Source organism: Aulonocara sp. 'chitande type north' Nkhata Bay, linkage group LG10 (genome assembly GCF_057382095.1).
Source record: "Aulonocara sp. 'chitande type north' Nkhata Bay isolate Kocher_YH1m ecotype deep benthic linkage group LG10, A_spYH_male_GT1.1, whole genome shotgun sequence".
NCBI lineage: Eukaryota > Metazoa > Chordata > Actinopteri > Cichliformes > Cichlidae > Aulonocara > Aulonocara sp. 'chitande type north' Nkhata Bay.
Window position 1 is genome coordinate 5,505,887 of NC_141353.1, and position 16,428 is coordinate 5,522,314.

The 16,428-nt window shown below is 41.7% G+C and overlaps 1 protein-coding gene across 4 annotated transcripts in view; it reads left to right on the forward strand.

The window, feature by feature from the left end:
- The window catches only part of robo3 (roundabout, axon guidance receptor, homolog 3 (Drosophila)), a 172,167-nt gene extending 162,236 nt beyond the window's left edge, over window positions 1-9,931 (forward strand). For 2 of the 4 annotated variants that reach the window (XM_086307897.1, XM_086307899.1), the window contains exons 17-27: window positions 127-378; window positions 830-869; window positions 1,132-1,271; window positions 1,349-1,630; window positions 3,042-3,183; window positions 3,676-3,894; window positions 4,268-4,467; window positions 4,618-4,725; window positions 5,186-5,353; window positions 6,570-6,712; window positions 9,054-9,931. In XM_086307897.1, the coding sequence (XP_086164023.1) occupies window positions 127-378; window positions 830-869; window positions 1,132-1,271; window positions 1,349-1,630; window positions 3,042-3,183; window positions 3,676-3,894; window positions 4,268-4,467; window positions 4,618-4,725; window positions 5,186-5,353; window positions 6,570-6,712; window positions 9,054-9,065 (1,706 nt within the window). In that variant the 3' untranslated portion in view covers window positions 9,066-9,931. Of the gene's footprint in view, window positions 1-126; window positions 379-829; window positions 870-1,131; window positions 1,272-1,348; window positions 1,631-3,041; window positions 3,184-3,675; window positions 3,895-4,267; window positions 4,468-4,617; window positions 4,726-5,185; window positions 5,354-6,569; window positions 6,713-7,913 lie in introns of all 4 variants that reach the window. The other 2 variants (XM_086307900.1, XM_086307898.1) reach the window with 2 other exon arrangements.
- The last annotated feature ends 6,497 nt before the right edge of the window (window positions 9,932-16,428 follow it).

Genomic DNA, 16,428 nt, shown 5'->3' on the forward strand with positions numbered 1-16,428 from the left:
GTTTAGTTTCACTTTATTAAAGACACACACGGTTTACTGATTGCTATTTTTTGGAGTATGAAAACTAAACAAACCAGCCAAAAATAAAATGGTAAAGTAATCTTTGGTCTTGTTTTTCTCCTGTAGAGCTGCCAGCTGAACAGCCCTCATTAGCAGGTGGAAGCGGAGGCAGTGGTGACAAGACCAATGGTGGTGAGGAGAGCAGCGTGAGTCTAGCTGAACAGATTACAGATGTGGTCAAGCAGCCGGCGTTCATCGCAGGCATCGGAGGAGCCTGCTGGGTCATCCTGATGGGTTTCAGCGTCTGGATCTACTGCCGCCGCAAGAAGAGGAAGGAGCTGAGCCACTACACGGCCTCCTTCGCCTACACACCAGCAGGTAAGGATGAAGGATGATGAAGATGACCTGAAGCTGGGATGATACTTATGAAGGAAGTCGAATCCAGAATGCTGCCATTGACATATGTACAGCCAAATAAAAGGAAAAACTTACAAATAGTTTCAGTGTAATTCCCTCCTAGGCTAAATTTGGGCTTGAATACTTAATAATCTTTATATATACCTACTATTTAGGTTCTGTTCTCTGTACTGCAATAGTATAAGCTTTAATACATGACTAGAAGTTTAAGTATGAACTCACATAATTATAATAATCAAAAAATAAAAACATAGATGCACTTTTTTGTGCTTTTGGTGGACATGAGAACAGCTGACTCTACATTATTAGAATAGGATATAGACTGAAGGATCTGTAAGAAGGATAACAGAATAATTTGTTTGTGAATCCCTGTTCCTCTGCTCATCACTCTCTTTCTCTCTTGCTTTTGCAGTCGGTTTCCCTCATGGAGAAGGACCGGGACTAAATGGAAGGTAACTGGTTTATATCCTACTAGTGCTGTTTCTGTGTGAACTAGTAGGATAGGGTTGCTAAGCAAAGACATACAGACATTTCTAGAATTATATCTCTGAACTTTGTGATATTTTATTATGTGAATCTTTTTAAATTCACACCACATTTCTCACTGCATGCATGCAGCTTTTTCTCTGCCACTCTCTAATTCCATCTGGACAGTTATACTTGATGTTGTACTGCCCCACTACGACTTCAGCTAATGCCAGAGTGTCTCTGTAGGCAAGGAGTGCTTGGGGGCAACATGGGCAACTACCCATGGCTGGCAGACTCTTGGCCCACCACTAACTTGGTTCACAATGGCAAAGAGGCCGTCAACTGCTGCCCGGCCAATCCCGACACAGCTGAGAGATACTACAATGGTAGGAGTGTCTGTTTTTGTGATGCTGTGCTTACAACAACAGGAGCTTTGCTAAATCCTACCTCCATCCCTGTGTAGAAGCTGGCATCTCCAACTACCTGAATCAGACTGAGAAGTACAGCATGGGAGGCTCCACCGAAGGTCCCATCTACAGCACGATTGATGCCACCAGCGAGGACCTGCACAGTTTCACCTACGCCCAGCACAACTCCACCACTCCTTACGCTTCCACCTCCATCATGCCTTTCACCAACCAGACACAAGTTCCACCCCACGGCGGTGAGCAGCAAGACGACGGCCACTGGATTACCCAGCCCGGTCCATCTGGAGCTCAGTACGCCCAGCTGGACCGCTGCAGTGGTGAGGAAGGATTTCAGTTCTGTGAATTTGAAATAAACGTCTGTCTCCTTTTGCGTTGATTACTTCGAGGAAATAAGAAAAAAAAGGTGAAATGTAAACCCAAAATATGCCAAAAATATGGCTTTAGATTCCAGTGTTTCCTTACTTTCCTTCCTTTTACATGGATATTTTGTCATCACTTATTGATATGAAATCAGCTCCAGCTTATCCGGAGGAACGCCTTGGTGTTCCCCCGGATAAGCTGGGGGAGGTGGCTGGGGAGAGGGAGGTCTGGGCTTCTCTGCTTAGGCTGCTGCCCTCAAAACCCGGCCACGGATAAAGTGGATGAAGATGGATGGATTATTGATATTAGATTTGAAACAGTCTGCATCTGCCTTCAGAATCGCTTCGGATTTTAGATTGTTCTGCTTTTCTAATGAAAAATACTAATCAGAAAATAGTGTTTTTGTTCTTTGTGGGCTATGTAAAAGCTTGTTTGTGGACTTGAATACAGAGCAAATTGAAAATGAGCATTTAATTCTGAAAGTCCAAAATACACAGAACCAAGGTGAGCAGGGGAATCAAAAGCTAACAGAATCACAAGGAGAAATAGAATAGCTGGGAAACTCGAAGCAGGGAGGCACAGAGCGAGGGTACACACAGCTGTGAAGGATGAGGGACAATGCAACAAAAAACAGAGGAAGACAGAAACAACACACACTCACAGAATAACAAGGGGACAGATAACAGGTGGGATGCAACAACAGACATAACGAGATGACGAAGAAAACTTGAGACACGGAGAACGACCATTACCAACGTAAAACAGGAATACACATCCAAATGTGACTCTGGGCAAGACAGCAGGAGTGGACTTGGGTAACAATGAAAGACAAAGGAACACAAAAACAAGACTGAAAGAGAGCAATCGTTCTATCTGCCAAGGTGACAGATCGAAAAGTTTTCAATGAATGCTGATAAAAATTTGTAGGGGGGTAGAGTGGGCTTGTGCTAACAATCCATGAAAAGTTGCCTTACGTCCACCAATGGTCCATCACGGTCAACTTTATTTATCTGTTTATTTGGATATATTGGTTGAAAATTGACAAAAAGCATGTAGTGATGTCACTTTTACATTTCACACCTGCCTTTCTTGCAAACTTCATAAGAAAACAAAATGAAAATGTACAAAATACAAAACTACTCCCTTAGAGAGTGAGCTGAGGTTTGTGCTCTCCTTCGTGGAAGCAGTTTGGCCAACATGCACTCAGTCATGCTACAAATCCTACTTTGCTGCCTCCGTGTTGCTATTTGTGAGCCACAGGCCTGCTGGGGTATGTGTCAAAATACGGTCATGACGAATCAGCTTATTGTGCCAGAACCTCCCCTTCAATTGAATCGCTGCATTTATTTATGTATGTCATTTTTTTAGGTAAGCCCAAGCAGAAGGTGATGGGTAAGGCTGTAAAGACCCCATCTCTGACCTGGATGGAGTCCTTGCCCCCGCCTCCGCCCATAGAAGAGCTGAAGCAGTGTGAGCAAGATGACGAACTTCCAGAGAACATGGACCTAGGGTGAGTCACAGTCCTGCCTCCTCAGATGCACATCTCTCTGAATTAGTATGACACTGTTGTATCATCACTTAGACTTAGTGTCACCTCTAACAGCTGCATTAAGTATAAAAGCCAGCATTGCTCTTAAGGCCCTGCCCTTAACAACTCAATTATCTCAGCCTTGGTCAACTCCTTGACTGATTTAGCTGTTTTCCCCACCCATGAAATGCAATTAGCAATGTTGACCCTTACCACTTGCACTCTGCAGCCTCATAGCAAAACTCATAGCTGCAGTACCATTCAATGGGAAGCTTAGCCTCCTGCAGTTTTGCCGTTGGCGAAGCCTCCTAACTTGAAAGAACATCATTAATCTTTAAATAGCCTCTTAGCTAGTTGGATTTGAAGGTATCACTGAGTAAACAGGTTGTACTTCGACAATAATTATGCAACACATCGAGGTGTAGAGCCGCACACGGCCTCGCTGAGCTGTAATCTGCTTCACTGTGTATCTAGATCGGATGAGGAATGGTGTCCACCCCTCCCTGAGAGGACATACCTGATGGAAGGCTGCGAGGACAGACCTTCGCCCCCTCAGAGGAACAACGCTTCCTCTCCAGCCACCTCCTACAGTCACCAGTCAACCGCCACGCTCACTCCGTCACCGCACGAGGAGCCCCAAGCCCACCATGACCTCCCCCGTCAGAACCAATCAAACAGCCAGCAGTTGTCACGGTACGTGCTTACTGTATTTTCTAAAGGTTGTGTCCATTTAACTGCACTGTGTCAATGTGTTTAAGTTCAGCAAATGTGCTGATGGAAGGGGATTTCTCTGCTAATCACAGTCATTTTACTGCTTACTGTTTAGTGCTTCATTCACTTCTCAGTAGAATTCACAATTACAGATAAGCAGCCTAGCTAAATCAAGTGCTATTGTCAGATGTGACAGACAGAATAAAATGACAAAACCAATAAAATCACATTATTAATCATGCCAAAAATCATGTGTTTAGCTGTATAGTAAACCTCACTCCTAAACATTACAAGATTTAGCTTCTGCTTCAGTTTATTTTTTGCTCCAGTAACATGCTGCCCTCACTTCCCAAAGCAGAAGGTTACCCTGCGGTCCCATGCCAGTTCCCCAGGCACCGAGCCCGCTGCTCACCCAGTCCAACCCCAGCCTCTCCGGCCAACAGCATCACAGCTCATCAGAAGTTGGCATGCTGCAGTGCCAGAGTCCTGCCCATCGCTGCCTCCAGAGCCAGGGCCCAGCTCTGAATGAAGACAGCATCAGCACGACCACGCCGGGTAAAGTGGCTGACGTGCACACGCATACAGAATACAGAGTAGCAGCCCCCACCCTGGAAGCTGATTTAAAGTTGATTTAGTGTTTGTCATGTGAGTAATCCTTCTGCATCGTCTCCTTGCTATTGATTATTTATACCTTTTCACCCACAGTGCACAGTCGCTCCTCCCCCGCTGATACAAGTACTCCACCAAACCAAAAATCAAGAGTGAAAAAAAAAGTGTCTAAGACTTCAGCTTACAGAAGAGACATACAAGGAGGTGGGCAGATTCAAATATGTGAATCACAGATACTGTGACTGTCCACAGCTGTTAGAAAGGCAAGATGAGAGGCTGGCATTCCTGACTATGGATGGAAATTGTAATCTCAGTTTACAGACTGTAATATGTTTACTGGATAAGCATGATTATTATCACTGGAAACGGAAATAAAAATCTGAAATTGCAGTCCACTGTGAATCCATAGCCTTGGCAGGAACAAGAACAAGACCTTTCATCTTAATAAGTGAATAATCATTTCAATTTCCATCAAGAAATCAAGACTGTAAGTCTCTTCACTTTTCTCACTTAGCAAAGAAAACAAAGAGAGAAATAAGAAAAAGCTGTCATTTTTTGGAAACTAAGAAAACTGTTTTTTAACAGAAACCTAACAATGAAAATGGAAACAAAAAGTTCTTTCTTAAAGTTTTAATGCTCTTTCCCTGTATCTCATTTTTTTTAGACCTGCCCCCTCCTCCAGAACCACCCCCAGAAGAGAGCCGGTTACAGGACCCCCAGGGGTGCATGGAGGCCAACTGTGTGACAAACGGCACGCTGTCCTCCCTGGAGAGGACTGAATATAGCATTAATAGCCAGCAGCGAAAAGGCTCGGGACAGAGACAAACTGACAGTAAGTGTGTTGAATTTCAGCCATAATGCAGTTTAAGGTTAGACAAATCAAATTTAGGACAGAGAGTGTGGGCTCTCTTGGAAATGTTGTGCTTCTTGCAGAAGAAGAAAGCGGAAGAAAAGGCAGCACTTATGCACTCGGCTGATGAAGCCTCTTCCACATAATGATGCACCACAGTCCACTACTGCACTGCAGTGTTACACGGGAGAGTGAAACGGGTCTGTTTGCAACATGTCATTCTTTATAAATGACTTTGCAAAATAACCGTGAAGCCAGCTCTCCTGGCCATTTTCAAAAACAAAAGGCATGGCTCAGAGAATCTAAAAACCCTCCAGCGTGTATCCCTCACAGAATATCATGTGAAAACTCAGTGTTGTTTTTCCAAACCCAACTCCAAAAATAAATCTGGGTAAATGTGTGGTTATTGAATTCATTTGGATGGAAATGTATTCAATTCAATTTCAGTTTAACTATATAGCGTCAAATCACAACAGAAGTTGCCTCAAGGTGCTTTATATTGTAAGGCAGGGGTGTCCAACTCCAGGCCTTGAAGGCAGGTTTTAGATATTACCCTGGGTCAACACACCTGAATCAAATGACTATGTCATTACCAGGCCTCTGGAGAACTTCAAGACCTGCTGAGGAGGTCATTTAGTCAGTGTGGACAGCGTAACCGCAGACTTTCGGAAACGATGACGCATTTTAGTCATATGATCCAGTCATGTGACCAATTAAACTAAGATTGCGGAGGGCGTTGTTTTGTTTGCTCTATTAAAGATTGACATCAGCCTGTACATGCTCCAGATAGCTTTTCTTCAAATTGTTTAATTCTCACTCACTTTTGCAACTTTGTACTTTTGCGTTACTCGCAGCAACACCTCCACCTCATTGTTAGTCCATTTAAAAAACTTTTCCTCGACATTTTGCCACGGCGTTTTAAAGAGCCGGAAAGTAAATAAACAGCAGACAGAAATACCGCAGGTCAAATCATCTTACGTTTCACGTATGCGCAATAGAGGACCATAAGCGTTTCAGTGTGGATGAACAACTGTTTGGAAACGATAGTGTGGACGTGGAGCGTTCTTAGACGAAAACGCAGTTTTCAAATTTATCCGGATTAGTGTAGACGTAGCCTACATCTGAAAAAGTGTTGTCCAGATCAGCTGCAAAATGTCCAAATGCACCTTTATTTTCCCATTTGCATCTGTCTCTCCAGATGAGGAGATGATCCTGTACAGCAGCAAGGCCGGTTACCTCTCCAGAGGTCAGATGTCTAGTAACTGTTCAACTACAGGAAGTTCCTCATCGAGAGGCTCCACAGGCTCCCGGGGGCTCAACTCAGCCAGGAAACACAATGAGGTAAAATTCTGCAAAAAAAACCAGTTAGAGTTTTGTGCACCTCTAATGGTTTTAATAATTGATTCTTTTATATATTCATGAATATGAGAACAAAGCCTCTTCATGGGATTCAGTTTAATCTACATATCATTACTAATATGTGAAGGCACTTCAGAGAGGGCTTCTACACTCCCCCCCACACACACTCACACCGTCATGCTCTCAGGCCCATTCATACAGATCTGCCACTACCATTTGCTTCAAAACCTTTACAGTAAGAAACAATGTTAAGCCTACACAACCACTGCTCTCTCTGGAGTACACTTCTGAGGGCACACTTAACTGTGGGAGCACTCTTTTAAATGCACTCCCTGCAGGCTCCCTTGCGACGTGCTAGTGTCTTTTATGGTGGAGCACGCTGTGCCAGCTGAATGGAAGGCTCTGAAGGGAATTTGTGCTTACAAAGTTTGACATTACTGTAGGTAGGCAGCAAGCTGGGTAACCCAACAGGAGCTTAATCCAAAGTGATGGGAGCTCTTTAAAGTTAAATTCAAATTGTATGTAAATTCAGTTTGTAATCTGTGTTTTGGATTGGTTAACTGCACGGAAAAAACTGAAAAGGTTGTGTTAATTAATTTCATGCAGGCACAATGCTGAAAAGGATCAGGACAAATATTTTCTTCTATGTAATTAAATGGATAAAATAGCTTTCAGCCACAACTTTGACTCTGGTTACTTTCAAAATTCAGTGTTAACCTACATACGCAGTGGTTTATGAGACATGGTTAGTGCAGCAGCTTTGATGCATTCCTTTAATGCTGTAGCTGTTAAGCTTACAGCTGTAACCCGAGGCATCACTATAAAGCTGCATGTGTGAGGAAACAGAGAAAGGATGGCTCTGTCACGGGTCACTTCTCAGTGCACATCAGACATGAGTGTTGCAAAGCAACTTGTAAAAGTGACACACATGCACAATCACTCTTTTCTCTTGCCACACACACAAAGGTTCCTTATATTCCCCTCCACCCCCTCGGTGGAGAACTAAAGAACACCTCACCCCTGCTCCACATGCTCCTAACTGACCCACGCTGACCTTTTTCACACCTTCCCAGGCACATGAAAGCACAATCCTCCTTTGCAATAAAGTTACAGGAAGCCTGGATTAGGTTACCTCTTCCTCATGTGGTGTTATTGCCTGCTTATCATGTGGCCTTTGATGCAGACGGCCAGTCTAGGATGGGCGACGGAAGGGCAGCAGATGTCGTCAAGCCTGTTAAAAAATGCTCCGAGGCTAGGAACTAAATAGGCCACTGTAACAGTGGTATTAGAGAGGTGTGTATGAACGTTTGAGACACTGAAGTTTTTTTCATACTTTTTATATCTCCTTTTAATTTCATAGCATGTTTTGTGAAATCCATCCATCCTGACCTTTGTATGAAGTTAATTAGAGTAATTAGAGTAAGTAGCATCACTTTTGATTCTTTTGAAACAATCTTTCTGGACTGAATGCAGAATAATGACAATCAAAATGCAGTGCATGACACGATCTTCAGAAACTGGAACAACTGGCAGTGCTTTAATATGTGTTTAATATGGGGAACCTAGTCTGCTCAAGCATAGTTCACATGATTGTTTGTACAGCACTTTGGTCAATCTGTGCTGTTTTTAAATGTGCTTATAAATAAATTGATTGACAGTCAGTAAAATGCACTACATGCATAAAAGACTGCCTCAGACAAGCTGTTTTGCCTCCCTCTGCCCTTTGAGCTAATTTTCTTCTGGTTGGCTGCCCCGCATGCTTTTGGTTTACATCCATAACTGTAGCAGTATACTGTAGATGCGATTAAAAAAATAAGGAAATGCATTTTAGATCCACTTGGAGAGGAATTCCTGTTTGTAGTAGCAACTTCACTGTGATCAGCATGGAGCTGAAAGCTTAATTTTCACATTAAAAGATGAGTATTAAACATTGCATCATATTATTTGCAACACTTGCATGTGTTTTGTGTTACTGCAGAGCTTCCAGAAACAGATTTTAGCTTGAAGCTGTTTTCAGCATCCTCCGGTACATCATGGAAATGTCAACAAGTCACTTAACTTCCTGTTAAGTGGTGCTGACCCAAAATTTACAAGATAGATGATTACTGCAGGAATGTGGCTCAGATCGAGAGGAAATTGTCTGAAGTTCTTCACCCTGACAGCTAAACAGTCTTGATAAAAACTGATTCAATCTCCATGGATGGATTAAATTGGCCCCTGATACCAAGTTGCTGCTAGAATAAGTTGTGTACTACGGTGTCCTGATAACTCGTTCTGTGAGACTGATTGTTTAAGCTACTGATGTTATATTTCTCTCTTTCAGGAATTAAGATAAAGAAATTCTATCAGTGTACCTTTGATGATTTGATCACCCTCCTGCTCCCCGCCCATCTAACCACTGTGGAGACAATAAGCTGAACAAGACATGGAGCTTAGGGTTTCAGGAACCTAGAATCAAACCTATGTTATTGCTGTAAACAGACTTTACATTCTGCTTTTGGTATTGCTCCGAATATTTATGAGCCACTCAGATCACTCCTCACCTTTGGTTTGTAAATACCTGTGTCTGTATTTTGTGAGCTCTGGATACAGGGGTAAAAGATGTATATTGTATTTATGAGGATTAAAAAACCACAAACGTCTGATATTTAAAAAAACAAACAAACAAACAAAAAAAAAAAAAGTCTTCTTGAATGTGCCAACTTTTTTTCTCAAAATGTATACTTTTTGGAAAAGCATTAACTACTGTTGCACTCTTGTTGTGATGGCAAAACAACAGAAAATATGAAGCACAAAGTGTGTTTTCTGGTCGAGAATGAGGGGTGGGGGGGGGGGGGTCAGAAAAACCAAAACGAGCTGGGTCTCGCTCCCAGATGGACGTCTCCGCCCCCCAGCGCTTCCCCACCAGGATCCCTGCTGCCATGTTGTCCGCTACGAATGTCATATTTTTCTATGTTTCCTCTGGTTTCTCTGCTGCAAAGTGTTCCACTCTGCAGACAGACTGACAGACAGACTTTATGAAAGTTTGATTGTAATCCCTCTGCTTCCCCTCTTGTCTGTCTGAGAGGCTGTTTGCTGCATTTGTCAGATGAAATGTCAATATACTCCCTCCAAAACAAACAAACAAACAAACAAAAAATGTCTGTGGACTGACTTTTTTGTACTCTTGTTGTTTTGTAAATGTACAGTAAAACACATTTGATGACCTCTGCCTGTACTCATTCTTTTTTCAGAAAGCATAAGACAGTGCATGCATTTGTTTGTTTTTTAACTGTGCCACAGTTGCCATTAGTTGCCTCAGTGGTGGCTTTTTAAAAACTCTATATCAAGGGTATTAAGACTTTTTGTCTGCATTTAGCGGCGTGTGTGTGTGTGTGTGTGCATGCATGTGTGTTGGATTTTTTGTGTTGTGTTGCAGTGAATGACAAAGTTACCTTAGGTGAAGGTAAGTTCTGTCGCACACCGAGTCAGTTTCTGAAAGGTTTTCACTATTACTTATTTAATGACCGTGCTTCATAACTGATCTACATCGGAATAACTAACCTCAAACACTAATCAGTTATTTAGTAGAAAAACAATTTTATGCAAACTGGCATAACTTTTCACAGGGATTATAAGAGCTCTATATTTTTTACGTAAATCAAATTAAATCCTCCCACTCAGTTCAACAACATTCAACTCTGTGGATAAAAACCTTTTAAAAGAACATTTTTAAATATTATGTATTTCCACATCACTACATTGCATCATAACCTGTAATCTCAGGTCTGAATGAACGTATAACAATAGCTTGTGACACTCATTGTAACAACAATCCTTGTGCAAATCTTTTTTCTGGCCTTAATATCAGGTTTATACTTTGGGCTTGTTAGTACCAGTTGAGCCTCATTTGAATGCCACAACATACCTGTGTGCTGGTGCTGACGTTGCCTTTCCTTTACGACCACTGTACCAAAGTCACAATTTTCTGGTTTCTTTAATGTGATAATGAGTTCACTACTCAAATGGGCTTCACAGTCACTAGATTTCCATCCAATTTAGCACTACTGGGATGTTAATGAATGGGAGGTTCACATCAACTCAAATCATGATGAATGATGTATGTGTTCTAATGTTATCATGAACATATTATGATGAAACCTCTGAGGAAGGTTTGAAGCACCTTGTTGAGTCTTGGATATTGAACGCAGCTGTGAAAGCAAACGGATCCAAACTGATACTAGCCAAGTGTACCTAATGAAATGCCTGGTTAGTCTAACTCCTGCCCATAACTGTATATAGGATGTATGTTATCCGTTGGTTTATGGACTACAGATTTTGAAGTGTAAGTATATGTGTTGTGGGAACTGTCATGTTTTTTAGTTTACTTTTTAAGGTGACCGTATTTGCACAACAGGATAGGCTGCTAAATTATGAATCATCATGGACTCAGAATGTAAACAGGCAATTCAATTTATTGCAATTCAAGTTGTTCAAGTCAGCTTAAAATTGTAAAAGGGTAAGTGGTAAACCGCCAGAGACTTTTTTTTAAAAAGGTAAGTTTACTCAAAACTGACAACGGAGCTTGCAAAGAAAAGCGTCTGGACTTCTTTAAGTTGCTTGAAGACGTTTCACCTCTCATCCGAGAAGCTTCTTCAGTTCTAAGGTAAATGGTCCCACTAGGTGGGATACTCCCACTAGGTTTAAATCTGGGACTCGACACCATTTGACCTTAGAACTGAAGTATCAGTTGAACAGTATTGTACTGCAGAAAGTAGTGTGACAAAAATGGTGAGATAAAGGCAAATAAAAATAAAAATGGAAGAGAGACAGACCATCATAACACTTAAAAATGTAGGTCTTTCCAACAGAGAAATTGCAAAGAAAGTCAAGATGTCAGTGAGTGCAGTTTCCTTCACCATCAAAAGGCACTCAGAAACTGGGCCAAACTTTGACGAAAGGAAGAGGTCTGGCAGACTCAAAGCCACAGGTGAATCAGAGGACATTTCTGAGAGTTAACAGCTTGCGTGATAGGCGGCTCACAACAGCTTAAAGCACAGCTTAGTGGTCATAGTAAGCAAATCTCAGTTTCAACTGTGAAGAGAAGACTTTGAGCTCCAGGTTTGACAGGACAATGCTATGACGTCAGAATAAGACAAAGAAGCTTGCCTGGGCCATGAAACACGGCCATTGGACTACTGAAGACAGGAAGAAGGTATTATGGATGGATTAATCAAAATTTGAAATCTTCGGTTCATCATTCAAGATCTTTGTACGCCATCGAGAAGGCGAAACGATGGCTCCTCAGTGGGTGGCATCAACTGTCAAACATGGAGGAGGAAGTGTGATTGTTTAGGGCTGTTTTGCTGGATTCGGGTTGGTGACTTCTACAGAGTGAGAGGCACGCTGAACCAAAACTGCTACCACAGCATTCTGCAGCGCCACACAATACCCTCATGTAGTTGGTCAGGGGTTCATCCTACAGCAAGATAATGACCCAAAAAACATAAGTCTAAGCTATGCCAGAACTACCTCAGGAAAAAAGAACAAGATGGTAAGCTTGAAAACATGGGGTGCCCAAGACCGTCTCCAGACTTAAACCCCATCAAGCTGGTTTGGGATGAACTGGACAGAGGAGTGAAAGCAAAGTAACCTACAAGCGCCACATTTATGGAAACTTCTGAAACAGATATGGGAAGAACTTTCTGAAGAATATTTGATTTCTATTGTTGAAAGAATGCCACGGGTGTGTTCAGCTGTTATATCTACCAAAGGTGGCTACTTTGATGAGTCAAAAGTTTAGAAAACATTTTGGTCTAAAAATTGATTCACTGATTTCTGGTTTCACTCCAGTTGCTTATTTGTAAGTTCAGTTCAGAGCGCAATGTGACATTAAACTGCATAATTTTCAATAAAACATTGGAGTGTTCTAAAACTTTTGACCATAAGTGTATAAGAACCAGTCCATTTACCATAAAAGCAAAAAACTGACCCCTGTTAGGGTGAAGCTCTGTGTCCATGCTGCTCACATGACAAACAATTTGGGACAATGTTTCCTGTTTCCCCACATCTCATTTCTACTCTTGGGGATGTGCACGAAATACAAGTGCCATCCATGGAAGATCACTCTTACACCTTCTGAGACTTCCTGATATCTGCTGCTAATGTTGGTGTCTGATACCATAAGACACGGGTTGGAGCTGATTTTGAGGGGACAACTGCAGCAAAAAAAGAAAAAAAAAGAAAAAGAAAATAAGGCCACAATGGACTTCTTTCAGGGGCTGCTAAAAAGTCATACTGATGGGGCATGTCTGATGGTGTGAATTCTTGAAAAGACCTTCTAAAGATAGGAAAGGTAATTTTCTTAGTTTTCCAGCCATACTCTGGTATTTCACTACCATTCTTATGGGATTTTCCTGGATGTGCAGCACATTCAAGTAGATTTCTTGACATACAGAAAGTAATCAATACAACGAAGGCTGAAAATTATTTACTCTGGTGCAAACTTCTAAAAAGATGCATCATCTAAGCATGCAGTCTTTAACTCCCCATCCACCACTTCCAGCTAGAACTACATGAATAAATAAACAAAAGCTCTTGCTTATTGCTGAAGTTCTGTTTGCTTCTTATTCTCCTAATGCCTAATTCTCTAATTCTTTCTCCAGCTTCACAGTGCGTTGCACCTGGGTGAGTACTGTACACGCATGAAATTGGCCAAATTCACTTCTCGGAGAGTTCAACACACTCTCCCCTCTGTCCACCAGAGTCAAGGCATGCATTACCCTCCACTGCTCTACAGATGCTCGCTGTGTCTTGGCATCATGGCTTGCAGGCTCAGGCACACATGAACAGCCAGGGGTATACTTCCTCTTTCAGAGCTCTTACCTGAATGGAGCACGATAAGATGCTGCAGCATAGCTTTGTTGACTTCCACAGATAAAGATGCTGGAGGTGGAAACCAAGTGAATACATTAAGAAATCTTCTGATAGATGCAGGATGAGCTTAAACTTGATGAATGTGTTGGTGTTTGACTGGCAAAAACTACAATAACCCACACACAGTTACAGTGTATTCTTGTGAGCAATGCACACAGCCTTAGGGGAACATATTCTAGGTGCTAAATTGATTTTTCCATGCTTATTAAGATGGGATTCTCAACAGGCTTTATTTCATGATGGTCTCAGTTACATAAAAACAGATTTGATTCACCAAAATATAGACTGCTAAAGCTTCTGTTTTTGATTGTGCTGAAGGACTTGCATAAATCAGATTTAGACCTGATTTTGCAGCAGAGCAGCTTTACAGAACGACTACAGATGAAATGCATCAGGTCCGGTGAGACCGGGTGTATGAGAAATTCTAAAAAAAAGAAAAAAAAAAAAAAGAAAAAAAGCGAGCTGCTGTTGAGTTCCAAATGAATTCCAAAAAGAAGCATAAACGACAAAGTCCAAAAGAGAATCGTAAATGAATCTAAAGCACAGGGAAACACATGGGGAATGAAAACAGACACTCTCAGTAATATTTAAATCCTTCTACTCACAGTAGTCTTCAGTAGTCATGTGTATCAGGTCACCAACCACATCTGAGAGCACTTCACTCTCAGACTTGTGCTTCTCAGGGTATGTAAAAGTAGAATGGGAGGCCTTCAGCTTTCAGGTCCCTCTTCTGTGGAACCAGCTCCCAGTTTACATCCAGGAGACGGACACCCTCTCTGCTTTTAAGATTAGGTTTAAAACTTTCCTTTTTGATTATAGGCTGTCACGGTCTGCGGTGGGTGGTGCCGAGTGTGGGAGTGTGAGGTTCCAGGTGCAGACACAGACGAGGAGACATTACCGAACTTGAAACGAAAAGCGAGCCTTTATTTGGGCTGATTAACGTGGCAAACAACAGAAAGCACTGAGGCAAAACTAAACTAGAAGCTGAACTGGGAAAACTAAGAACTGACACTTAACTCAGACAGCAGGGAAGGCTAAGACAGGGTGACAATGATGCACATGACGGAGGCAACTGTGAACAGGACTGTGCTGGAACAACAAGGAACTATGAAACGTATATACGTAAGTAACATGGACATGAGCAGCACAGAGTCCTGAAACCTGGCGTAACATGGGGGAAGTTGAACAGACAACGTGGCAACGAACAAAGGAAGACTGAGGACTTAAATACACACATGAGGTGATCAGGGGAAGTGGAGACACATGAGAACACAGCTGACTAGAAGGAAACATAATGACAATACAGGGGAGAGTAACACTAACTACAATGAACAAAGAACACCATACTCTTTCAAAATAAAACAGGAAACACAGAGACATAGACATGGAGATAGAACATGAACTTAACCTAACCAGAGACATGAAACATGACAGGTAGACACACGGACCAGGGAGGGATGACAAAAGGGACTAAGAAACCAAGGACTAAACTGCAAACTAGAAAACAACTAGATGCGTTAAACTACACATGTGGATACAAAAATATGCATTAGAACTTAAACCCTGGGCCTCATGGCCCAGTACCGTGACATAGGCAATAGGCCGCTGGGGGCTTCCCATGATGCACTTTCTTTTCCAATTATTATGTGTTTATTCACACTATGCATTTAATCATTATCATTAATTATTATTCATCTCTGGCTCTCCTGCACAGTGTATCCTTTGTCATGCCCCCCATCCACCAGTCATTATGGAAAATCCACTCTGGAGACTAACTGAAACTAAACTGAAACCAAAAAATCAAAATGAAATAATTTGTTTTTCAAAAATAAAATATAAAACTATAATAGCTCTGGTAGATAAACAGAGATGACAGAGTGATACACAACCTTGACACAGAAAGCCACAAGGAAAAGGCTAAGAAAATAACACGAGACTTAGCAGAATACAGCAAATGAAACAGTGAACTAAGATATAAAGGGGCATGATCAACAAGTATAAACGTATATAGCTGAGATCAAATAGAACATCTATATAATAACATAAATGAATCCAAAGTCCACAAACCAAAAACCCAGGACCCCGGCAGAATGGGGCAGTATCAGGTTGGAAGTTGACAGTGAAAAGTATAGACTGAGGAAAGTGAACAAAGGTCATAGACAATATACTTGATAAACCATGAACGGCAGTATGAATAGGATGCATTACTCCAAAAATAATGAGTAATGTTTTATTTCTGGATCTTTGGAATATACTTTTTAGTTTAGTTTGAGAATGATGTGCTAAAGAAAGAAAAAAGTAGAGACTTCTAATCAAACACAGCATTTTCATGGCTAGCTGAATACCATCAGCAACATAGATGTGTTCATGCTGGGTCATGCCATGGCAGAGCTAACAAAAGTGAAAACTTGAAACTTTTGATATTTTGTGGTATCATAATGAACCGAGTTTATACATGCAGTCTTGATGAAATTAAAATTCAATTCAATTTTTATTTATACAGCGCCAAACCACAACAACAGTCACCTCAAGGTGCTTTATGTTGTAAGGAAGACCCTACAATAATACATACAGAGAAAAACCCAACAATCATATGACCCCATATGAGCAGCACTTTGGCAACAGTGGGAAGGAAAAACTCCCTTTTAACAGGAAGAAACCTCTGGGAGAACCAGGCTCAGGGAGGGGCGGGGCCATCTGCCGTTGGGGTGATCAACACATAGTGAGTGAGAAAGGTGACTGAAGGAGAAATACTCAATGCATCATGGGAATTCCCCAGCAAC